This window comes from Seriola dumerili, unplaced genomic scaffold (genome assembly GCF_002260705.1).
Source record: "Seriola dumerili isolate Sdu_G_001 unplaced genomic scaffold, Sdu_1.0 BDQW01000216.1, whole genome shotgun sequence".
NCBI classification, from domain to species: Eukaryota; Metazoa; Chordata; class Actinopteri; order Carangiformes; family Carangidae; genus Seriola; species Seriola dumerili.
Genome location: NW_019174471.1, coordinates 1,788,173 through 1,813,264, shown reverse-complemented (window position 1 = coordinate 1,813,264; position 25,092 = coordinate 1,788,173). Strand labels below are relative to the sequence as shown.

The following is a 25,092-nucleotide window of genomic DNA, read 5'->3' as shown; positions in this document are numbered from 1 at the left end:
ACCCTTCAGGTCTGCAGCCACGTTTGACCTGCGGAGTAACGACAAAAAATGCCTTCAAAGAACAGAGGGACCAGATTAATGGCAGCCGAGCGACAGAGGTTGTGCCGCATTTGAGAAATCTCCAGAAATATACTGCAATTCATTTCATAATTAACAGGTAGGAATATAATTGATTGAGATGTGAAAGCTTAATCACTCAATTCAATAACCAGGATATCGGTGTTGAGTAGATTAATTCAATTATGTAATTAAAGCCGAGGGAAAGGTGAAGCTTTAGAGTAGATTGAAGGTTAAACAGCAGACTCACTCGTCTTTAACTTTACATTCACAAAGACAGTCTCATGTTTCATTTGTCTTTTTTATTAGACATAGCAATTTCACAAATAGCAGTTAGCCTGAAAATTACATTCAAAATGTGCAGCTGACCATGCGCAAACACTCCAGATACACCTCCAAACAAAAGTAACAGTCGATCATGTGTTTTGTTTTGTTTGTTTGTTTTTTTGTTTCACAATCTGTGCATTCTCATGTTTTAATTCAAATTTACAAAATCAAAATCATCTTTCACTGGTTCACCATCAAAGCATACACACCTCAGTCACTATAACACATTTTAACAACTAGCTTCTGTTACTGTACATATGCTCTGAAAGGTTTTTTAAAGGCTCTTATTTTCATTCTAACACCCACACACTCCCATACGCCAACCTTTGAAATATCCTCATCGCCGGTTTCCCTTCTCTGAATACTCGTTAATATTAGCAAAGGTGAGGGGAGGGGTCAGAGTCAGACACAACACATGTGACAATGGTGACACAGCAGTTCTCAGAAATCCACTATTTGTTGTTTTCCAGTCACACCGTGGTCTCGGTTATGTTTCCTGCCACTGTAGAGACACTAACACTGAAGTTCATAAAAGAGCACGGACAACGACCCCCCCCACCCCCACCCCCGGCAGCTTAAAGGAAACTTTACCAAAGCACGTTAGACTACACGACACACAGTTTGTACACAGTGGCAAGACGAGGATGCTTCTGCTCAGGTTTTATTCCATTTAGGTTAATTCACTCACACACACAGTCACACACACAGACACACAGACACACACACACACACACACACACACACAAAGGGTCTGTCCTCCCTCCGTCATTCAAGTCATGGGACGCTTATGGAGCAGGGTTAATGGTTAACACTGGTTGAAAGGGGGAAGTGGAGGTGAGGGAGGGGAGGGGGTTGATGGTGTCACTAAAGTAAGTGGGATTGTGGGGGGGGGGTCACGATCTGTGACTCCAGTTCATCCAAGTGCCAAAAGACAAGTCCGTTAACATAACACTGATTATTATTTTCCACCTGATCCAAAACCACAGAGGGCTGACACATCACAGACAAAGCTCCACGACACAGAAAACTTCTCCAGTTCAGATTCGGCTCCTTCCTCCAGCAAAGATGACGAGGTGCAGCTTTCAGGAGCAGCACGCCGGCCACCAGCTCCACGTTGAATTTACTGGCCACGGGAATCCAGTGTACGCAAAAACACCTGAATACTCAAATCCACCACATCACACAGACGTCGGCGCGTCGTCATCACGGCATCACTTTGAAACACTGTCCGTCATCCAAACCGCAACTTCCAGCAGGAATGGCGACTGAAGGAGTGGGTGACACCTGTACACCTCTTTTGAATTCCTCTGAAAAACTTCTGTAAGTGCAACACTTTCGTAAACTGTCCTGTCAATGAATGTAAGTGAGATTATTTCCTCCCAGACTGCTTGGTCCACAGCATTGTTCAGTTCAGCCAAAGAAAAAGGGGGATAAAGGAAAAGAAGTCTGCATTTGAAAAGCCCGGCCTCCTCCTCTGAGCAGGCGCCTCTACCTGCCGAAGATGCTTTCGTACTCGAGCAGTATAAGCTCCACTATCTGGTTCTGGTAGACCATGTGGACCGCGATGTTGCCCGTCTCGGTCTCGGGCCTGAGCAGCGTGGGTCCGAACACGATGGCCACACTCTGGGTGGTCATGCGGTTGGCCTCTCCGTGGTCAATCACCCTGGAGGGGTGGGAAGGAGGGTGGGGGTGGGGGGCAGGTGAAGTAGAACATGAAGAGATTTAGAAGGTGAATGTGTCATAATTGGCTTTAGGTGAGAGTGTGTTTGTTTGGCTTCAGTGAAGCTTCAGGGTTTCATCTAGAAAAACAACATTACGGTCTTTACACACATCTTTAGGGCCTGCGCTCGAATGCTGAGGCGAGCCTCACGACACACACTCTGTAACACTCTGAACGCTCCAGGCAAGAGCATAATAGCCTTTTTAAATAGAATCTACATCCTTGCATGCAGATGCACAAAACAATAACATATTCATAGAGGGGAGAAAAAAAGGAGATTAAATCCGCCCGCTGATATACGTAGACCTCCATACACTGAATGTCACGCTATAAATTTCCTCAAGAAACACCACTTCATAGGTACTGAATTACAGCAAACACAGTGCCATATAAATGCAAATTGGAAACCAAGGCAAATGTCATTGTGAACATATGATATTGCCACTGGCTCCGGCGGGCTAAGAATACACGTTAAACCTGGCTGTAGTTTGTGTTTGCCGCCCGCAGGCTGATCGGTGTGAGGAAAGGTAAACACAAAAGAGGAAAAACTCGGCACGGGAGTCAAACAGCAGTTGGTATAAATAAGATCTCCTCAGTGCCATTTATGATCCGTGCACATGGAGCTCATTGAAGTCAGTGTAGGTTTTAAGAGTTCATCTGAACAGTCGGGCACTTTGCTGAGGAGCAGCAGACGGAGGGAACGTAAAAGGCAGTTTTCATGAAAAGGTGTTCAGGAGCTGATCACATCAGAAGAGTCACGCTGCATCAATAGAGGGACTGACACAGTTTTAACTGTGAATGTGTCCATTCTCATTTGTTTCATACAGTGATGTAAAATGCATTATTTTGCAACACAAACAAACATTATGTTCAACATCCTGTCACATACACAATGTATGTGTTTTATAAACTGTAACACAGACACAGGTCACTGCGGTGACATATAGAAACTGATGACTGAGTCTGTGAAGGTAATGCATTAGTGTCTGGATCAAATGAGCTTTATGCACAGTTGCATGACTTTGTTGTCCCTGAAATGTTCAGATTCAAGTGTGTATGTGCTGGGGATGTGTGTGTGTATTTGCCTGACTGTATGTAGTTTAGTTTATTTATTTAACAGGGACAATCAATTACATTTCTGAAAATGCGACAGAGTTATCTAAAGGGCCAATTTTCATCTGGAAATTGGATGTATGTTTGTAGGAACAATCTCCGTCTAGATGTTTTGTATTTAAATTTTTCTGCCGTTGATTTTTCTTGGGCGTGGTACTTTGTCTGTTCTTGTTCAGTGGTAAGATCATTTTTTGGACTGATTAACCTTGTATTTTAAGACCATGTTATGGCCTTTCCAGAGTTTGTACACTTTACTTGTAAATGCATATAGACATAGGTTTGAAAAAATATAATTCAGTGCCTGTTCAGGCTATTTTCAAATGTTCCATATCTGAGCCAATAAAACTTTGGGAAATAGAAACATGATATAATCCTTTCATTTAGCAAAATTATGCTAAATAAATAAAACTGTCTACACAAAATATATTCAAAAAATAAAAAATAAATGTTCCTGTTTTAATTGAGGAAAAATCTGATTTACATCAGGACGTAAACAAACCAAAGAATCTGACTAAGCATTAAGTGCAACTTTAAAAACCTTTAAAATTTGATGCCACACACGTTTGAGTCGGCTCTCAAAAAGTACCGAGGGTGGATTCATGTGTATGACCACAGTTTTTAAATTTCAGTCTCACTGAAGGTCTTCTCATCTTTATTACATCCAAAGAAATGATGTGACCGGGATTTAATCATTTCATTAGTACGCAGTAATTATTTATGTAAATAATATCTGATAGAGATCATTTAATAAATGAAGGGGGTCCGTGTGTGTGAGCCGTGTGAGCAGTTGTCTTACCTGCGCAGGTGCTTGAAGAGGTTTTGCATTGTGTCGTGGTTTGGTTTTGGCAACTTCTTGATTAAGTCTTTGATTGAATTCACTCGCTGTTTGTAGTCGGAGCATTCTGAGGCAGAGACACACAGCAGGTCAGTGAATACACATGTCCAGAGCTCCACCTTGTGGCCAAGTGGTGGAAAAACTTCATGCATCAAGTGAAAAAGGATTTTAACTCCAACAGTGAGTTCAACATTCTGTTGGTCCTTGTGTGTTTTAATCGTGTCAGGCCTTGTCATAGTGTATTTGAATGGAGGTGAATCCAGTTACTCACTGATGGCGTTAACAAAGTCATTGAAGGATCCGTATGTGAAGAGCGGCTCAGGAAGCTCCCTGAAGAACATCTTGAGAGCTCCGGTGGTGACGTGAATGTCTTCCCACTTACTGTCATTCAGCTCCACCTTCTCATCTGACGGAGGGAGGGAAGAACAAAAAAAGGGAGCAATGGACAAACAGACGACAAAGGTTTTAATACAACAGAACTCATCCCTGACAGGTGGTCAGACAGGACTGGAGCAGAGGGGAACTAGAGTCCTACCGTGATTCACAGCAAAGCGGAGCTTCTGTATCACTGCCAGGTTCCCGCTCACTCTGTATAAGCCGTCGATACTGAGACCTGCAGGACAAGGACACAAGCTGTGTCAGTCTATCAATCTAATACTGTAAATAATGACACTGTATAAATGCCTCATTATAATTAATAAAATAAATACATGGAAACAAAACATTAAGAACCTCGACACTAAGCGGGTGAAATCATTGTTTCATCAGTCAATCAGAAAGCTCTGCCACGATTTAACCTGCTGAAGTGGCCAAACAGCCTCTGATAAGAGCTGACATGAGCCAACATGCCTGCAGCACTGCGAAAAATACAGGCAAAGGTCACACACACAGATAACAATTACCAAACACTGTCTGATGGGAAACTGTATGTTTGCTAACTCCATCTGCTGAGGAAGGAAGACCATGAGATACTGTTGAAAACTTCAGATAAGGGACCTTTAGCTAACTTTTTTTGTACCTTTGATGTAAACCAATATAAATCTAGTTAAAAATGATCAAACTTTGATCTATATAAGATACAGTAGAGGTATTTAATGTATATATAAACAAATCCCAGAATCCTCTGTCTGAACTGACTGGACTGAATCATCAGTGTCACTGACTGAAACAGTTGTTCTTAGCACTGGAGCTCCTCTTACTGGTTATTGTGGATTCAGCTGTGATACACAGTGAGTCACTTAATGTTTAAACGCTTCATGAAAAACTTCAAAACACACAGAAAGTATAACAATGTGATTCATCTGTTTAAGGAAGGTGTTTGCTGAGATATCGACCTTAAATACCGTCGATGTGCACAGAAAACAATCAGCTACAGACTAAACTTCAGTCAGTGCTGTGATGCCACAGCATTATGACAGTCATGTGATTACTGACATGTATTTAAATGATGTTGCATCTAATGAAATAATTCTATTCACCAAATTGATGAATAATTTGAAATCTGCACTATATACTTTAACCTCTGATGTCAGATTCAGCTCTTTTGGACAGATGTTTGGTTGATAGTTTTCACTCATTCTGAATGACTGTATTCCATGATTTTTCCGCCTCTGTTCACATCCCTGATCATTACTAACCATGGTTTCTGAACGACAATGAGAAATGAAATAGGATCAGGTGGCTGCTGTTCATACCCGTGTTCTCCACATGGTCGATACACATTTTGACGAAGTTGGGCACTGACGTGTTCTCGCGCTGGCACAGACTGGTCAGGCTGCAGCCAAACACCTGATCTGTGAATTAGCAAAAACACATTAATCATCAGGCCACAGAGTCTGCTATTAAATATTCACACAATGACACATATTCATTCACATGTCTGTGCTGCATCCTGTCTGAATACCTTTGATGTAACCCTTGTCTCTGACAGCCTGATACGTGGGTCGACGTGTGAGGAACTTCTTGAGCTTCAACCTGGTTTTCTTCTGGTCTGATGAGTCCATACTCACAGAGGTCTTCATCACTGGAGGAAGACAGGCCGGATATGAGTTAGTTTCTTTAAGACACTAACAATAAGCAGATTTTTGTTGTAGCAGTAAAACAGAGACTCTCACCTCTGCTCTTCTTGGAGTCCCGGTGGTCTTTCTCTTTGTCCTGTTTCTCAGCTCCTGGAGACTCAGGCATGTCCTCCTCAATGGCCTCATCTGACTCCCAGGCCTGGACAGGGTGACACCCATATACAGTGTTAGATGCAGTGAGATTCAAGTCAGCTCAGACCTAATTTACTCTTAAGGCTCATTCACTCCATCCACATTTGCAGCAACCCATTCACATTCCTGAGTTTTTCTCGTGTTTGATCAGGTGTTTACTCTGATTTGAGCTCTGGGAGCTCTAGATAGAGAAAGTAATAAATCATGGGAATCATGGGAACGGTTTGGACTTTAGAAATGCACAGATACAAGCCGTGTCTACTGTAAGATAAACTCATCACAGGATTTTACTCATGAAAGTTAACATGAAAGTGAAAATGAATATAAAAGTGTCTCCTCACATGTGTGTTGATGGTCTCTGTGAGGGCGCGGAACCAGTCGTTGATCACGCTGTCGATCTCTGACTGGATCAGGAGCTCTGTGCCCTGACGGGTCTTCAGCTGCAGGAGGAAAAGTCAGCGTTACATCACCCTTTTTCAAAGTGTTTAGATCGCAGTGATCACTTAAAAATGCCTAAAAACAGTGAAATACCTCGATGACATGCTTCTTGCTGGACTTGTCCTTAGAGGCCCAGTCCACAGACCCCCCTCGCAGATCCACAGTGAACTCGGGCTTGGACTGGTTGCTGCCGAACTTCTGAAATCAAGGAAATGGTGTGTGAGAGATGATAAAACAAGGACACAGTTTAAGGAAGACTTTCATCAAACAAGAGGACGTGTTCACATTAAACACAAGAAATCAGATGAAGAGTTAATTTTCAAAACATTCAAAACTATTTAGTATTTGAATTTCTGCCCAACATCCTCAGCATCTGTCAAACCATAAACTCTGCATCTATTGCTGTGCTTGTTGGAGCAGAGATCAGGTCACACTCTTTAACACTCATCAACTCTTCAATGATACAAACTCATCTTTATTATTGTGTTACAAGAAAAGCAAAAATCCTGTTAGTTCTTGTTATTAATGTCACATGCATATTAATAACCAGTAAAAGCTTTTGGTTAGATCCTTTTTAAAATTCAAGCCTTTCAATGACTTTCAAGGTTTTCAACTTAGTTTTGTTGCTGAATCAAACCATGTTGTGCAAAATTTGAAAATATATGTTTATTTTAAATTTATAAATGTATATAACGATAAATGATAATTGTTGCAACCAATTGCAGGTGTGAATTCTGACTTCAGATCAGTGCGCTGCTATTCTTCCAGTCATCACAGAGTTTAGGAAAAACAAACAAAAGTGACGTGTTTTGGAGCAAGAGAAGGTAAGAAGAGGGGAGTGTGCTGCTGGTGCCTGGTGGGGTTTAAATGCTGACCATGAACCACACTGTACCCAGTTTGATTTTGTTGAATGTCATGTCCCATCTTTCTCCCCATACCTCCAGTCATCTCTTTTATAGTATATAATTAATAAAGACTTACAACACAGAGACTTCATATTTCATTTTTTTCTGCCAAATCAAATATAAATAAACCCCAGTGAAATTCACAAGCTTCTGAGGCCAAATTTCATCTTTCCATCCAACTAAAAATAATAATAAAGGTCTCTGTCCATGTGTAGTGTGATTATAGATCAGGTCTAGGTTCAATATTAATACTGTGAAAGTATCAAAGCGTCAGTCCACAGAGAAATGCACACATCCTGTATTCAGAAACTGAGCCTTAAAACCAGCCGTCAGGACTTCTGGAACTTCATGATGTCACAACAAAGCAGTCACCAAGCTCCGCCCACCTGAACCCACCATCCAAACCTTGCAGGATTTGGTTTTTCTGAGTGTTTACCTGAATTCTGTTATAATATAATACTATAACAGCCAATGAGAAGAGAGACTCAGAGCCTCCTCTCTTCTGATTGGCTCACCGGCCTGTTGTTACTAGAGCTCCAGAGAGAAGCTTGAGAGAGGAGATGTAAAACTACACTGAGGTAGTTTTGGTTCTTAAAACCACAAATATATCTTCTTATGGATCAACACTTCAAATAAATCACAGAAGAGGAAAATATGGAGCTTTAAACCTGCACTCACTGATTTAGTTGCCACTCAGAGGAATAAATGCAACACTGAAATATTATCACCTTTCAACATGTTACCAAACAGCTGCCTGTTTAGACATCCAGCAGACACATTAGAAGTTGCATTTGTGTCCACCTGATGAATCAGTATCCAATATTCCCTCTCTTTTTGATCCATTTTTAGTCTCCACCAGCTCCTGAGGGAATCTGGCTCTTTAGCAGCTAATCGCTTCACTATGTTCACCAGCTGGTCGCTAACTGTGTCTGCCTGCTGTTTGGTGCTGGGCAGGAAGTGAAAAGGGAGTTTATCAGAACTGTTTCGCTGAAAACACCTGCGAACAATGTTGATGATAGTCATTTAAAATATTGATTAGTGCAGCTTTCTTCCAGTGGGATCAGCTAAATCAAGCTTGACACACACACACACACACACACACACACACACACACACACACACACACACACACACACACACACACACACATAAACATGAGTCTCCCGGTCAGTGAGAGCAGGCATGAGTGAAAGAATGAAAGACAGCAACACATGCAGAGAGAGGGGACATACAGCGGCAGCCTGCACAGGCCTACAGTTCACATAGGAGACAGCAGGACGGGACTTGACTGAGTGCTTCCAGTTGCTAAGGAGAGTGAGGAGCAGCTCTGGGATGGAGCCGCTGCGGTAGTAAGACTTCAGGGAGGAGAGGAGAGGAGAGGAGAGGAGCAATAAACAGAAGATGACAAACGTCACAGCACAGTTGGCAATGAAGACAAGCGACTATGCAGAAATAAGGAAGAGAGAAATAATGTAGAGATGAATGGAAGAGTGAAACTTTGCAGATACATGGAGCTGATGGGACGCCTACCCAGCTGGTGCTGCCCCCCTGACCCTTCGCAAAGAGCAGAGAGGAACCCTGCAGCACTGTCCACGATGAGGTCCAGTTCTTCCTGTTGGTCACAATAAAAAAAACAAAAAAACAAAGATAGTTAGTTAGATAGATAGATAGATAGTCTCAGATTTTAGAAAAGATTCTTTAAAAGTTTCTCAGGCCTTTGAAAAAGCAGAATTCCTACCTGACTTTCTTTCCATTCTCTGTGATTTTGGTGACATTGAGGACTCCACACTTCTCTGAAGGCTGAGGAGGAAGACACACACACAGATGAGAACCTGCTAGAGCGCACCAATAAAACACACACACATAACCACACACACACACTGAAGCTTGAGAAGCAAATGGGCAGTGTCGGAGGCTGGAAGTGGCTCTGCTGCTTGATGTTATGTCCAAATACCACCAGCAGAGGGCGCCTAACAACTGCAGCACTTGTGCTGGTTGAGATATTTTTTTTGGAGCAGTGTTAGATGTGATGCAGTTAGGTGTGGGATGTGGCATGCAGTAGATGAGAGAAACCAAATGGAAAGTGAAGATTAGGGGATAAGAAGTGTTGTATTTGGATGCAGCTGAAAGCAGGATGGTGATGATGAGTGCGGTGCAGTGCAAGCTGGGATACTAACGGTCGAGGGGTGCTTAGGAGATGAGGGGCAGGAGTCAGAGTCTGGAGAGCTCTGCTTGGGCACCGGAGCACACTCCTACCAATAAGAGGCACAAGAAAATGAGTTTCTAACAGATAGCAGCTAACTACAAGACACATGAAGACAAGTCAGTCTGATGAGAGTGAGGGGGAGAGAGACGATCAGGAACCTGGAGAGGAATCACAAGATTGAGCTGGATGTTAATTCAGGTCATTGAAAGATGAAGATCAAGGTAAAAAGCAAGTTAGGATTTGGGTTGAGTCAACATGCTTTTCAAAGAGATAAACTGCAAGATGCTGCTTTCTTCCTGTTTATCCACAACACAAACAAATCAGACGTCTATGATTGAGTCAACGTGTGGATTTGATCGTCGTACATTCTGAATGTTTCTACAAAGAAGTCGAACAAGGGATTTTACTGACAGTGAATCAAAACGGATCATCATCTGATTAGAGAAGAGAAGAGAGGCTCTGCGTGGTACCAACTTTATCTCGGTAAAGAGAGAGACGGAATCTCCTCTTGTGCGGATCTGAAGCGAACCGCCAGAGTTTGAGCGAGAACTGCAACAAAACCAGCACAGAGTTAGCCTCCAGTATATCTGATCCTGTCTTATAAACCAGCACAGAGTTAGCCTCCAGTATATCTGATCCCGTCTTATAAACCAGCACAGAGTTAGCCTCCAGTATATCTGATAGCATCTCATCAACCAGCAAATCTGACATTTTGTCGTCATTGAGTGTCAACTTTTTAGCTGTAAATCATTTAACATCTTAATGCCATAGAGGATATTGACAGATGTTTTTTGTTTGTTTCTATGGAATTCACTTTGTTTAAATGTAAGCACTGATTTTATAAGTACAGACAAAAGGACCAACTAAACCATACATCTAAGTTTCGACTACTTAGTTAATGCACAAATTGCCTTAAGTGCAAAAGTGACATTTGTAAGATGACATGATTTTATTATTTCCTTGCAGACATGGGAGTGTCAGGTAATAAGACTGTTAACAGACCACAATGTAAGGTGTAACACTGGTATGAAAACACTAACCTTGGGCAAATTGAATAATTAAAACAAATTAAAGGAGGCCACTCTGTTTGATTTTACATGTCAGCTCTATGTAGTACTTCATGAGAAGCACCACTCAGCGTGTGAAGACAGTTGTATAATGTCCTCTGTGTCTCTAACCGGAGCTTCGGAGATTAAAAGATGTGGACCTTTGCCATGCAGTATGCAGCACGGCATATAAACTAACACAACACAACATGAAACTGCTGACATTTAACAAAGGACAGCAACGTGCAAAGTGTATCCTTGTAACAATCAAAACAAAACTGGATTAAATCAAAGCTCATTTGTGGAGCTCATTCTGATGCTCATGAGTTACTGCAGCAGGAGGAGCTGAAGTTACAGCCTGTTGTACCTTATTTGGTCAGTTAGGACCAGAGTTGTGCTAGGCTGTGGTAATGAGATGTTGCTTACTTTCCTTGCAATCATAAGAACCAGCCTCTGTATAGAAAGTCTCTTTTCACACAGTTTTAGTTGCAAATTGTTTCAGAAATGCTGGAAAGTTTTTGCTGCTGGTAGCTGAACTTATCACTGTGCAACCAAAAGCACTGCAAAATAAACATGAAATGAAAAATCTAATGTAAATTTAGTTCTGTTTTGACTTTAGATAGAGATATAAGGATTTACCTATGTACAGAGTTTAGCCTGTTGAACAACATTGTCTCATCTTTGATATCACAGACATCTTAAAATGTCAACTCATGTGAAGTCATGTGCAAACATTTTAAATCTGAAGGCATACATGAGTAATTTGTTGACAAATGATTAATTCAGGAGCATAAATACATTGTTTCTCTTCCATGACACTTGCTGAGCTCTGAGCAGGTTGCATTGTGGAATGTAGTATTCTGTGTTTTTGTCTTGTCCCGCAATAGAAACTAGAAAAATCAGACTCTGCTGCTTTCACTTTGACTATTCTTTTTTTCATTATGTCACTTGGGGACCCTTTAACTTAATGCAGGGGTGATAATAAACCACTTTATTACTCTTTTAAGACTAATGGGTTATCTTACGATGTGACTGTTCTTTTGCATGCTGGCCTACACCTGAATGTGCCCACAAACCAGCAGGAATTAGTGCCAAACTGTAACTTAAACCACTGCCACAGAGCTGATGTATTGTTGTTTAAATTGGGGTTTCACCATCTGATAACAACAGTCACAACATCCTGATTTAAAACACAGGTAGTAAACATGCTTTTCACTTGAATAATTCACCATTTGCCAAGATGCCCAAACACAAGAGACAGATTCAGCCACAGACAGACAGATTTTCCTCTGTTGAGCTGAGAATGTAATCACTACTCAGGGATTAAACTCACAGCCAATAAAACAGATAGTGGTAAGACCACAGGAGAAGCCTGCCAGAGAACAGGAGAGGCTGTTTCCAGACCAGTCACACGTTACTTCTCAGATTTTGATGATTTGATGAGCGCCTGTGTGAGGGTCTTCAGGGTGCCTTACCTTGTCATTGAGGTCTAACACATAGGTGCTGTGTCTCCACTTGGTGAGGACGATGGGATCCTGCTGCTTCCTCTCCAGACTGCGACTCTTGGGAACCTCGCCAGACTGAGGGGAGATGTTATACTGCGGAGACACAGAGGAGAGCTAAAGCTTAGACATCAGAGTTATTCCAGCAGACTCTTCAGTGTCCTCTCTCTCCTACCTCTCCTTTTACTGTCCACAGCACCATTGGACAGAGGGACTTCTCTTACAACCCTAGTATTGTTTTCCAAAGTCAACAGTATGGTCCACTGGGAATATCCATGCCCACTCTACTGTCCATTCACTCTGAGAATGGAGCGATCTACTCTCATCTGTTCTAAAGCCTCCGGATTAAGGTGTAAAGAGCCAGTAATAGTCAGTCACCCAGGGTTCAGCACAGACCTGGCTGTGTGACCTCCTCAGACACTCATCCACTTACATTAACAGGACCAGTCTTAAGACTACACGCCAGGAGGAGGAGGAGGAGGAGGAGGAGGAGGCACTTCGAAGTGTGTTACTGGGTAGAGGTGTTAGGTGATGTAATATGAGAAGATTTTTTTGTCAAAAGCAGGAGATATTACTCATGTGAAGGGAAGACAAAAGTGACAGCTAATGTTCCTCAGTTAATCTTACCTTGGGCAGTTCCCACTCTGACCTGGATCCATCAGCGCTGTAGTAGTAGGGCCGGCCTTGTTCATCCACATGCTTTATCCACTGTAAACATAAACACAAGTCAGCAAACACACGTGGATACAATCAGCTGTGGAATAACAGAGAGATGTAGAGAGTTAAATCATCCGCACTCTCAACAGTACAATCAAAAACAGACCGCACCTTCTCCTGTGTGTATTCAGACACGTAAAGAGTGTGTCCATGTTCATCCAACTCCTCCGACCAGCCTCTAGGGGGCGACCCGTACTGGCTGTCAGACTGACTGGAGTGGGTGCTGTGGTAGTTCTCCTCTGAGGACAGCAGCTGTGGAGGACGGACAAGGAGCAGAGACAGAAGGCTTTATGTTTTAAATGAAGTATAATCATCATACAATACATAACAAGAAATACATGAGAAGACATTAGAGCTCTGATAGAAAAGACTCACTGGAACATGAATATCACTTCCTCATTTCTGTGACATTATTGCATTCTCTGGTATTTTATAATCTACTGTGGTTTCATTCATGATATAACAGTGTAATATACACTCAGTTTATTAGGAACACCTAGTGAGAACTAATGCAGTCTAATACAACAATCCTGCAATAAATTCTACCTTCATGAAGGTTACTGTATTATTGTTGTTATAAACAGACGTTTGAGTATTTCCGTTTTTTGCTCCTTAGCTAGCTACTAGCGAGCTCCTGTGCAGATTAAGATTGTACAAAGCTTCCAATTAGCTTTTAAAATACTACACACTGTTATATAAATGTTGAAAGAATAGTTTTATATTTTGGGGAAAATCCTTATTAATTTTTTGCTGAAAATATGAAGCTACAGCCAGCGGCACCTTAGCTTAGCTTGGTACAAATCCTGGAAACAGCTAGCCTGGTTCTGGCAAATTGATGTTTTTGTGTGGATTAAACAAACAAGATTAGAAAATAATGTGTTGCAGTAATTAGTGATCTTTAAGAGGTGCTGGCAGGCACACTATTTGACCTTTGAACAGAGCCAGGCTAACTACTACTTCCTGTTTGCTGTCTTGTTTAACTAACTGGCTGCAAGAAAGCAAATAAGAGCATTTCCCCAAATGTCCAGCTGTTCTTTGATCTATTACAAACAGTATTTTAAAAACTAATTGTGGGGTTTGTATGTAAACTCTTAACCAGGGGCACAGGGACTAGTAGCTATACCTATTAAATAAATAATTAGATAGCAAAATAAATCTGGCCCGTGAAGTTTCATATTGCTATCTAAGTACAACATTTGTCTCTGAACTGTAGTAAAGGAGAAGTATCAAGTTGTCTTCTCTGTCTATTCTATCCGCTTTCCTTTTTTTCTTTCAGTAAAATCACATTGCAACTTCTATTTTGAAAAGTGCTATATGAGCTGCATTTAGCCCTTTATGTTCACAGTGTTTGTCTGTGGTCTCTCAGTGGACAGATAAATGATTATATAACTGTGATGAGTCCATCTGGTTTGAGGATCAAATTATATTCAGACTTATATGTTGATTCAATTTCTTTTGACTGACTCATCAGTCAGCTCTGTTTATATTCCAGTAATACTACATATATTTAGCCTTCCTTAATCTCCCTCACATGATGCTGCAATACACCAATATACCACAGGGGGGCAGTGTTGGATAGTGAGGCAGGAAATGACAACCTAACAGGAAACCATGGCTTCCCCATATCAAAGGCACTCTTGTTTCCTTACCTTCAGTAACCACAGCACCATTTTAAAAGTCCTTTGAGGTCCACCACACCTTCACCACAGCCTGTTTATTTTTCACAGACTGCCAGAGAGTCCATTTACAGGCTGTTTATGTCCTCACCGACTGAGGCTTCACCTCAGACTTTTCCTCACATGCAAGCTAAACACCTGAATCCTGTGTTCCAGCATGTGATCACACCTACTGTTTCCTGCGCACCAAACAGGAGTGGAAAAGTTGCTGTGGTTTTGTTCCTACTTTCTTCATGTTGAGAAGCAGCCAAGGCTTGTAAACAGAAGTCACATGGTCTCACAATTATTTGGACTTTTTATGGTGTGTTTATAACTTGCAAAACCACAAAGAGAAATTGGCTTAAACATCGCTCACCTCACTATCAACAGTACCCTGGCTGTCTCCGCGGATACTGCTGGTGCTGCCACTGGTGTCCCTGGTGCGCGGAGGCTTCCAGGTGCGCTCCCCGGTGGCTCGGTTGTAGTAGAAATGCCTGCCGCTCAGGTCTTTGTGGGTCTCCCAGTCGCCCAGGATGTGTAGAGGTGAGCCAGAGGGGATGGGCGGCAGGCTGGACTGCGAGATCTTCAGCTCCTGGAGGTTGGTGTAGACCGGAGAGTCGGACCGGCCCTGGCCTGTAGGTGATGTTGTCTGGAGGAGGGAGAGAGGTGGTCAGATAAACAACAACATTTGTTCAGGATTTTATTCCTATATTCCCTGACTTCTCCAGAGACTTTATGAACGTCCTGATTTCCCAGGAATTCCATAACCAGAAAGGAGCCTTGAAAACATTCCAGAGTCTGCTGAGATCTAAGCATCTGTAGGAATGTTGGTCCGGTTCAGTACAGAAAAACCAGCAGCTATCACTTCCTGGTTTGGACCATGGAATGTAACAAGTTGCACATTTAGCTGCAAAGACACAGACATGATGTACATAAACCCAACTTCTTCTACTAAGTATGAAAGTGATGCAGTAAGTTATGAATATCTCTGACTGTCTGCAGGGCAGGATGCAGCTGCTGATCAAATCAGATGCCCATGTGGCTCGCAGCACTTCAAGACCGCATTGGTCCAGTTCTAATCAGGTCCTCAAACCAGATGGAGCAGAGTTACATAATCATTTATACGTCTACTAAAACTCCAGATGACAATATGATCCGTGAAAACAAGCACAAGTGTAAAGCCCAAATGCCAAAAAACAAGGGGGCTTTAAGATGCTTTTTAAAGATGTGTACTGAGAAGAGCCAGAAGTCCTGAAAACCAGACCACCTGAAGTTGAGCAGACTGTACAGCAACTGAGGTGCGACAAAAAATGATAAAATCATGCTGAAATCTTTAGGTAGAAGAAAAGGTCTGATTTTTGCAAAGTTACGTTGGAAAAAGTTACACTGAGCAAGGGAGCTCTAGGTTTATGTTGGGATCAAAATTAGTCAGTAGATTTTTTTTTAAACACTGGATCAAACAGTATCCATATATGATGTGTAGTAAAATTCTAACTATGCTTCCAAACTCTGACCTGATGTTCGCCTATATGCTGATACAGACACCAACAAAGAGAAAACAGGTAGATTCAGTATTTGCTCAAGGACATTTTTGAAAGGACGCATGTTGCAAGGGTTGAAGCTGTCACTTTTCTGAGGCAGAACAAACAATCTTCTTAGCAACCGTGTTGAAGTAAACATTAAAATTATGTAAGGAAAAAAAAAGTGGTTAAAATAAACAAGATAAAAATGGGGAAGTCAACTTTCTGAACAAAAGGTTTGTGTGAATGGTGATCGGCTGTATAAAGTGAAGTCAACTAGCGGCATCATGAAAATGATGATGAAAATCAACATAACTTCAGGGTGACAACTTGTTAACTTCACTGGACTTTGTGCAATTTTCTTTTCTAGGTAACAACAACTAACCACAGTCAATACAATGATCCTAATCATGAATGTGGCCCCACAGTGTCACTGCAGACACACTTCAAAGACAGTTTTTCTAAGTCTTTGAAAACTTGGCAGCATCCGAAGGTCACTCCACAAAAGCCATAAAGCCACGTTTCCATGGCTACGGCTCAGAGCATTTAACGCTGCTCTGAATGCTTCTGAAAAATATTTTGGGTTTTGGAGCAGTGCTGACTCTCTGACTGATGCCAGGCTTGTGTCTCCCTAGAGAAGATCCCACACCACACACCATATAAGACAGAGCAGATAAATGCCCAAACAGAGAAGAATTAGATATCAGAGACTGTGCCAGCACCACACCCCCCCCTGTTTGTTTCAGGTGAGGAATGTGGGGGGAAACACGCTTCAGTTAGAGGGTTTGGACTGTTTTCAGGACACAGATGGGACTTCCTGCCGGTCTTGGAATAACAGGAATATTTTTCACATAAATTATTATTTAATATCCTACACACATGCGGGGGCAGAGGAAAGGTTTCAGTAGCGTCCTGCTGTTTTCAGTTAGGTTCACCCGCTGTTTCTCAGTTTCAGTCCAACACACAGCAAGTACTCCAGCATGGAGGCAGACCAGTGAGAGATGATGGTTTGGCTGAACTCAGCTTCAGACTCATCAGTCACAACCAGAATGGAGCCAGTGTGTTGCAATTTTAATTGGCTTTTTGGGGAATAATATGATAACGATCATGACTAAATGCAGATGGTTTGAGTGTGGCCTGAAATCGAGGCTGGGGTCAAATCCATTTGGATTCCACTCAGTCCAGACAAACCAAACTGCATCCGGTGGAGCAGTAATTAACAAGCTTTAAGGTCCATTCAACATTTTCCTGTCTCCACTTTCATTCAGAGAGTAATACAACAATCATTTTGGACAGAATGGAGTTTGCACAGACTATTACTGTGCAGAACACAGGCTCACTGTTGACATGCATACTGCATATGTCAATCAACCTCATAGTGTTCATGCTGCCTTTACAGAAAGTATTTAAAGTAGTACTTTGGTTATTTAGTGTTGACGGCAAGAGGCAGATTTAAAAAGGAATGGTCAAAACTGAAGCAGATCCAAAAACTCATAATGCAATGTAAGATGGAGGCCATCTTGGACAATACCAACCATCCTCTCCACAACATTCTGGCAGGACAGAGAAGCAGCTACAGCTGCAGCAAATGTCTCATCTCACTGTGCTGCAGAACAGAGGTTCAGGAGATCCTTTGTTTTGACTAATCTAATTATTGTTTATTTATTATTAAATGTTATTATTATTATTATTATTATTATATCATTATCTATCTATCTATCTATCTATCTATCTATCTATCTATCTACAGAGATGTCCTGGCCAACAAATCATATTCTCCAGATGTAAAGGAACATGTTTGTTTGGTACAAGACCAACAAAAATCACATCATCATTTTAAATTTTTTTTCAGTGAAAATGAAATGAAAAAAACGATCATTCCAACTGAAATCATGACTCATAACACAATCGCAATATCTGCCAATATAATCGAAATATGATTTCTTTGCGTATCGTTCGTTCCTAATCCCAGTGTAGTATCTCATTATGGTCACAGGGACAAAGCGACCTTCAGAGCCACAGACGACATCACACAGCCGTTTCCACATTGCTGCTCCTCTAGAATAAAACTCAAATAAAAATATAACATTGGCAAAATTTTGAGAGAAGGGTCCTTTAAATTTAGTCAGTATAACATTTGTCATAATTCTGTGCAGCTACAGCTGAAAATCAGACAGTGTTCTCTGGTCGACAAATTACATTATGAAGACACTGTTTCCAAATCACCTCAAACATTATCAACTAAAAAATATGCTGATACTGATATATAGTAGTGATGAACCAAACTAAGCCAAAAACACTGACCCAGTTAATATATCAGGCTCCAGCACTATACAGCGACTTTAAAAATCTTTTTATAATAAGAATAAAAATGACCAACTGCTCCCTTGAAATAAAACTATAAATAGAAGTTCTATCAGGAGACACTGAGCGCCCTCGTTTGCAGAAATGGACTGTTCTCTATTAGAAAGAAAAGCCTTACGCAATGTGCACCATATGCAGAGACAGAAGTCTAACACATGCCTGGAATAGCAGGAGGCAGCACTTTTCTAAAATGGTTAACTGAACTCTACATCAAGTGTTTTACTGGCACACTGCAGTCACATGGTATCTGCTAGTTTCAGACAGAATAACTTTTGTTTGTTATTAACGCAACCTGGAATCAAATTTAACAGTCATAAGAGAACAGAGCTGGTGACAGCTGCCAGCGACTGATGGAAAGTTCTCAAAGTTTGAGAATGGACAGTTTGAGAAAAATGACAGTTTCAGGAGGTGAAATCCATCTGCGCTGGCAAAGCAGACACCCATTTCTAAATTCATCTCAGAGTGGACACAGAGCAAAGGTACCTGACATGGTAAAAATAACACTTTCGAGAGTTTACACAAACTAAGCAAAAATCGACATATTTTCACCTCCATCTTGTCTCATTTCATTTGACATATTCTGTTATGTGTCACCTTGTTTCTCGGGCTGCACACAAACACGTCGTCGTCATTCTCCCCGGCTTTCCTGTAACCTCTGAATAAACTGAATGTACGACGCATGGCGATGCAGCGCGGCCATCAAATGTGACAGGACACACACGGGCTTCACCTCCAAGAACCACGCTCACACAACAACTCCCTTTTCTTCCTCTCTGCCCTTCTGACTGTGCGATGATCTGACCGAAGGTAGGAGGTAATTTGAGACCGACTGTGACAGAGGCAAAGGGGAACAGGATCTTTTTACCTCACAAACACACAGCACAGTACACAAAATAATCTGACACAACAGGAAATCATACAGAAAAAGTCAGAGCTTCCTCTATCAGAGTGTGTTTCTGTGTGCTGGAGTCAAACTGCGCAGACAGACGTGTTGACAGACAGAACTGGCAGTTCAGGCTGCTTCACCACAGGCCAGGCTCTATATTTAACCCGACTGCTACAATCAGACTCGATGTGTTGAGGAAAGATAATACCCCTGATCGCTGCTGCGCGGCTGCTTCGTCCCGCGCTCCTCTTTCACCTGAACAAATGAGCGCTGAGGAGAGAACGAGCAAAGCTGCTTATTTTGTAGGACAAAAAAAGACATCGAGACAGAAGAACAGACAACAAGACAAGGAGGGGGATGTTGTGGATAATAAAAGCGCCTTGACAAAGTTTAACAACCTTCAAGATAACCCACATACGAGGGTTGAGATAAAGTATCAGTGAGGTGCAGCACAATTCTCACAAATCATTGGAAAATACTGTTACACATTCTACATCGTCTACTTCGGCCGTTTGTTCAGGAAGTGTGCAAAAAATGTTGTAATGCAATTAACATCTTTCAACAAACGTGGTTTCAGTTTTAAAACGAAGAAAAAAATATATCTGACCTTTTGCTAGTTTATCATTTTCTTATGGCTTTAGATGACAGGAGGTTCAAGAGGTTTTTATTTTCAACTACAGCAGAAATCTATGAGTGATAGACTTCATGCAACCATGAACCCAAACATGCTGCAAACAGTATATGTTGTCTGAGGCATTTCTGGATTAGAGCCTGGTTGATCCTCTTTTTTCTTTGAGTGACACTGATATCAATATTTTAGGCCTTCGCTGCTGCCACCCTCAGATCTTGCCTGTTCTCTCTAACTAGTCTGGACTTCAGCAGGTGGAACACAGCTCAGAGACGGAGATCAGGTGACTGACCCTGAAAAGCTGTTTGGCCGTATGTTTAGGATCATTGTCCTGCTGAATGATGAATGTTTTGATGTACTTGGCTGAATCTGAGCACAGATGTCTCCTGTAGACCTGTCAGCACTGAAATCATCAATAAATGCCAGTGTGTCAGTTCCATTGGAGCCACATGTGCTGTAACAGAAGCACTGCCATTTTTGACAGATGAGGTGGAGGTTTTGGTTCATGAGCTGTTCCTTTCTTCTCCACACTTTCCTCTTTCTGTCATTGTGGTAGAGGTTGATTTTTTTTTTTTTCATCAGAACATTGAACGGATTTGCTAACCAGATTATTTTTGTACATTTTTACATCCTGTGGTGAATCCTCTGAGGTTACAGTCACAAAGTCTTATCTTGATCACTGACAAGAAAACATGTCCGCCCCCATCCTGGACAGAATTCTTCACTTGCTGTTCACTGATAAATGTTTTTTTAATTCATCATGCAAATGATTTCCCTCTGACTTGTGCTTTTCTGCCTTTTTCAGGTTGGTTGCCATTTCATAGTTTTGCTGTGTAAACCTAATCAGATTGAAGCTGAGATTTGGCACTTTACAATTTACATTAGCATATCACAACGGGACAACGATATCAACACACTGACCTCGGATTCAAAAACCCCTTTTCAAAATATCATTGGCTTTCTGAACGTTATTGACTAACACCAGCCAATTCAGATATATCTGTAGTAATCAACAACGAGTCATTAATAGTAGGGATGTAACGATGCATCGCGAGACAGTTAAAAATCGACAAAAATGTGTGACGATTCAAATCGGCTGAGATGAAAAATGAATTGCGATGCCCTTTTTAAACAGCAGAGGGCGTAATCTACTTTTGATTTCACGTGTTGGACGTCATAAGTCACTAGGTGTTAGACGTCGTACGTCACTGTCAGGTATTGGTTCAGACGGAACGAGAGACATGGCGGCGGTGGCAAGTGCTTTAGAAATCGAGGATGCACAGACCAGTTTCAAATCGGAGATGTGGCAGCATTTTGGCTTCCCTGTGTGCAAAAATGAAAAGGGCGAGAAGATCACAGACAAGACAAAAACAGCGTGCAAATATTGCAAGAAGGTGATGACCTACACAAATAGCACAACCAACATGATGCAGCATGTCAACCGGCACCGTAGTGAGAAGCTCAAGTCACCACCGCCTGAGCGAAAAAAACAGTTAAAAAGGACAATCCACGCTGACAAGCGGATTCGCAAACCCGCTCGCCCAAACCAGTGCAAGGACCAAGGAGATTACGAGGTGCATCAGTGTTTTCATGGCAAAAGATATGAGGCCATTTTCTGTAGTTGAAAATGAAGGATTTCGGCTGTTGGTCAACACACTGGAGCCCAAATACTGCATCCCATCACGCCCGCACTTCAGCCGGACGGTGATGCCAGCGCTTGGATTGTTTGATTGGATTTGTTTGAAAAATACAATCTCTTATTTATTCATTGTTATTTATGATAAAATATAATTTCAGTTGCACTTTTAAGAAGAGGACATATGCATTGTTTTGCACTGTTTACCCTACCTCAGAGAAATAAAAAGGGATTCTCTTTAATTTGTTAAAGATAAGAGAAAATATATTTTGTAGTTTTCATATATATAAATATATGTTTTTTAAATATGCATTCATTGCATAGTTTGTGTTTTGCAGTTACACCCTACCTCAGAAATGTGTTTTTTGTCTGAAAAATAATCAAAGGAATCTTTTTCAGTCATAATTTGTCTGCAAGCTCATTCTGTTAAAAAAATTGTGAGAAAATCGTATCGTTAACCCAGTATCGGAAATCGCATCGAATCCTGAGTTGAGTGTATCGTTACATCCCTAGTTAATAGACATTACCGGCTCATGTGTTTTCATAATAAGTAGCATCAGTGAAAAACTTCACTGAACCCCTGGACAGTTACATCTGTTGAGTGAAGATGACTCTTCCCACAATGCACTGCGCTTGATTACAAATCTCTCCTCACTGTATTTTCATATTCTGATTCTTGGCTGGTTTGAAATGAATGTGATGTGGCAGAGAGCTGGGGAGGCAGGGGATGGAGACCCAGGGTCTCTGACAGGTAATTAAAAATAGAAAGGACCTTAGGGGGCGGGAGGGATGGCTCACACAGCCTGAGGGGAGAGAGGTGTAAATGAGGGATAGATGGAGCGAGTGAGAGATAGAGGGCAGGAGTGAGGTGATGAGATGTGCTGTTGAATGAAGAACAGTCTTCTTCTCAGCAGCAGCAGCAGCAGCAGCAGCAGTCTGTCTGCACAGCCATGATAAATGAGTTTCAGACTGCGGGCCAGTACAGCACAGAATCTCCACCAACTGCATTATAATGCGTTAAGCAGCCTGGAGAGTGTGTAGGCACACCCAGCATGGAAATGTGAGATTAATTCAACTCAGGGGTCTAATGGAGTATGTGAATGCAGAGAGGAACAGACGCACACAGAAATAGCAAAGGAACTGATGAAGAATTGGCTTGCTAATGGAGCCCAATGAGATTATGCTCTGCTGCATGGAACACAGCTTGCTGTAGCTGTTGTATTTATCACCATGTTGGGAATACTACTCCCCTTCCCCCTCTCCTCTCCCTCCTTCACTCTATCCAGCCTCCTGTCCCACTGTGCTTGTACAATCACTAGAAAATACCTGTGCCTCGCAGTGTGCTGTAAATTAAACCATAAATTATTCTAAGTGTAAAGTAGTGCAGGTCAGGGTGAGGGCAGCGGAGACGTGGGAGTGTAGCTGCACCCTGCATCCACTAGGTGTCTCTCTTGGGTTGGGTGGGAGGACGTGGAGCAGAGGCTGCTGGTGAGTGGGTGGGAGTCTCCATCAAATGTATCTGGCCATGAGGAAAGTAGCGTGAGGGGGAGGGGTTTCAATTGGTGCACACATGGCAACCCGCTCTGCAGCATCTCCATGCTGCATTTCAACACACACCATTAGTATCTGTGCAGCAGATTCCACAGAGCTGTACTCCACACTCTGCACAGAGGCACTTTAGCTGCTTTCTTTTCCTCAGAGCTGTAATGTAATTCAGTCACCTCGCTGCAGCTGTTTCACAAACTGCAGATGATTCACAAACCTGCTGCTGCCGCCGCCGCCGCCGCCACCGCCACCAGGACACAGAGAGTCGAGCTCATTACATCAGGTCTCCAGACCAGTGTCTCACCGCATAGAAAATATTACTGCTAGTATATAAATCACTGAATCGCTCAGCACAAAGATCTATATCGCTGACTATTGCTTGTGCAATATGAAACTGCCAGACCTCTTAAGGGTTCAGTGTGCGGCAAACAATAGGTCACAGACGTGGTGAGCTCAGTGAGTCATGCAAACAGGAATATAGAAAGTCGACAGTCTCTCCTTGAAGGAATTCATAGTGTTGCACTTAATTTTACACATGAAAAGTGATAGAAGAGTCTGAGAGAGAAGTTCAAAGCCTGACCACTGTCACATCTGGACAACCACTGCATATAGATGCAGCGATTGTCTGTGTCCATAAGGTAAAATCATCAATGCTGAAGGGGATTTTAGAAGCTACAAGATCCTGTTCAGACCAGCATTACTGCTGTTATAAAAAAAAAAAAAAGCAACCCACACATTCATTTGAAGTTAGCTACTTGTTGATACAGCGGGGGTGCCAACGCAGGGGGTCTGGCAAAAGGCACAGGGTCATTTATTAAAAAAAGTTAAATCTGCTTCAACTTTTTGTCACAATGCTGCTGTGTTCAGGTCCAAACGGCCACGACGATGCACAGACCGACGCCCTGCCTGACGCCCTCATTGTAGATCTTCAGAAACTGGTTTGTTTACTGCAGTTCCAACATTTGGTCAGGCTTCATTTACTTGTTATGTGCCACCTGGGTGGAGTTACTGCCTTCAAATTAAACAACTAAGTGATATTTCTTTATTTTTATATCAGACTTTCCTCTACGTCTGTGCATACACTTCAGTTGACATCTAATACAACAGTACGGCAGTATATCTTATGTAGCTTTATGGAGGTTATAATGTTTTGAGGTGTTGATCCAACTTTATAATAATTTTTGCTGTTTAATTGTAATGCATTATACTGACAGCTGTTTGTCCACCAAACTTACAGTACCGCAGTGACGGTATATTAGGTGTGCCTAATAAATTGGCATCTACGTTTAATGTCTATACGTCTTCTTATATTTTCTTCTGCTTCTTTTCTTTTTAAATTTCCTTCTAACTTGAAATGTTGGAAACTGCCTCAGTGTGACTTGTGCTAAATAACTAGCTTGTTGAATACACGTGAAAACATTAGTCAGATCGGACTTTCATCATCAGGCTACAGACACTAATAAATAACATTAAAAAACATGATCACAGCTGTAATGCTGAAATAATCATTCAGTGTTTAGTTGAAAAGGTCTTTTCTGCCGCAGATGGCGTCTGCATCAATGTCACACCTCGGAGTGCGTGTGCATTTCCCCTATAACTAAGTTACATAATGTGATTGTGTAATTGAATTAGAAAAGGAAACGGTGGCGTGGTGATTGAGGGAGCTGCAGCCGTGACTATGGCGACACCCTGCCAATCAGGCGGTCAAGCAGAGGAGTGTTTGAAGATAGGTCGCGGGGTAAGAGGTAAGGCTGGGGGGGCATGGAGGGAGTGTTGGGTGGG

The 25,092-nt window shown here is 41.9% G+C and overlaps 1 protein-coding gene across 4 annotated transcripts in view; it reads right to left on the bottom strand.

Annotated features, from left to right (window-relative positions):
• Positions 1 to 349: 349 nt before the first annotated feature.
• The window catches only part of arhgap12 (Rho GTPase activating protein 12), a 34,125-nt gene continuing 9,382 nt past the window's right edge, over positions 350 to 25,092 (bottom strand). The window contains exons 1-17 of one of the 4 annotated variants that reach the window (XM_022754109.1): positions 19,210 to 19,378; positions 15,108 to 15,380; positions 13,188 to 13,328; positions 12,987 to 13,067; positions 12,333 to 12,455; positions 9,783 to 9,857; positions 9,344 to 9,405; positions 9,136 to 9,217; positions 6,794 to 6,898; positions 6,604 to 6,702; positions 6,167 to 6,269; positions 5,956 to 6,075; positions 5,747 to 5,845; positions 4,588 to 4,665; positions 4,324 to 4,458; positions 4,014 to 4,119; positions 350 to 2,047 (exon numbers count right to left, since the gene is read on the bottom strand). In XM_022754109.1, coding sequence (XP_022609830.1) covers positions 1,873 to 2,047; positions 4,014 to 4,119; positions 4,324 to 4,458; positions 4,588 to 4,665; positions 5,747 to 5,845; positions 5,956 to 6,075; positions 6,167 to 6,269; positions 6,604 to 6,702; positions 6,794 to 6,898; positions 9,136 to 9,217; positions 9,344 to 9,405; positions 9,783 to 9,857; positions 12,333 to 12,455; positions 12,987 to 13,067; positions 13,188 to 13,328; positions 15,108 to 15,380; positions 19,210 to 19,296 — 1,944 coding nt within the window. In that variant the 5' untranslated portion in view covers positions 19,297 to 19,378 and the 3' untranslated portion in view covers positions 350 to 1,872. Of the gene's footprint in view, positions 2,048 to 4,013; positions 4,120 to 4,323; positions 4,459 to 4,587; positions 4,666 to 5,746; positions 5,846 to 5,955; positions 6,076 to 6,166; positions 6,270 to 6,603; positions 6,703 to 6,793; positions 6,899 to 9,135; positions 9,218 to 9,343; positions 9,406 to 9,782; positions 9,858 to 12,332; positions 12,456 to 12,986; positions 13,068 to 13,187; positions 13,329 to 15,107; positions 15,381 to 19,209; positions 19,379 to 25,092 lie in introns of those variants that run through there. The other 3 variants (XM_022754111.1, XM_022754112.1, XM_022754113.1) reach the window with 3 other exon arrangements.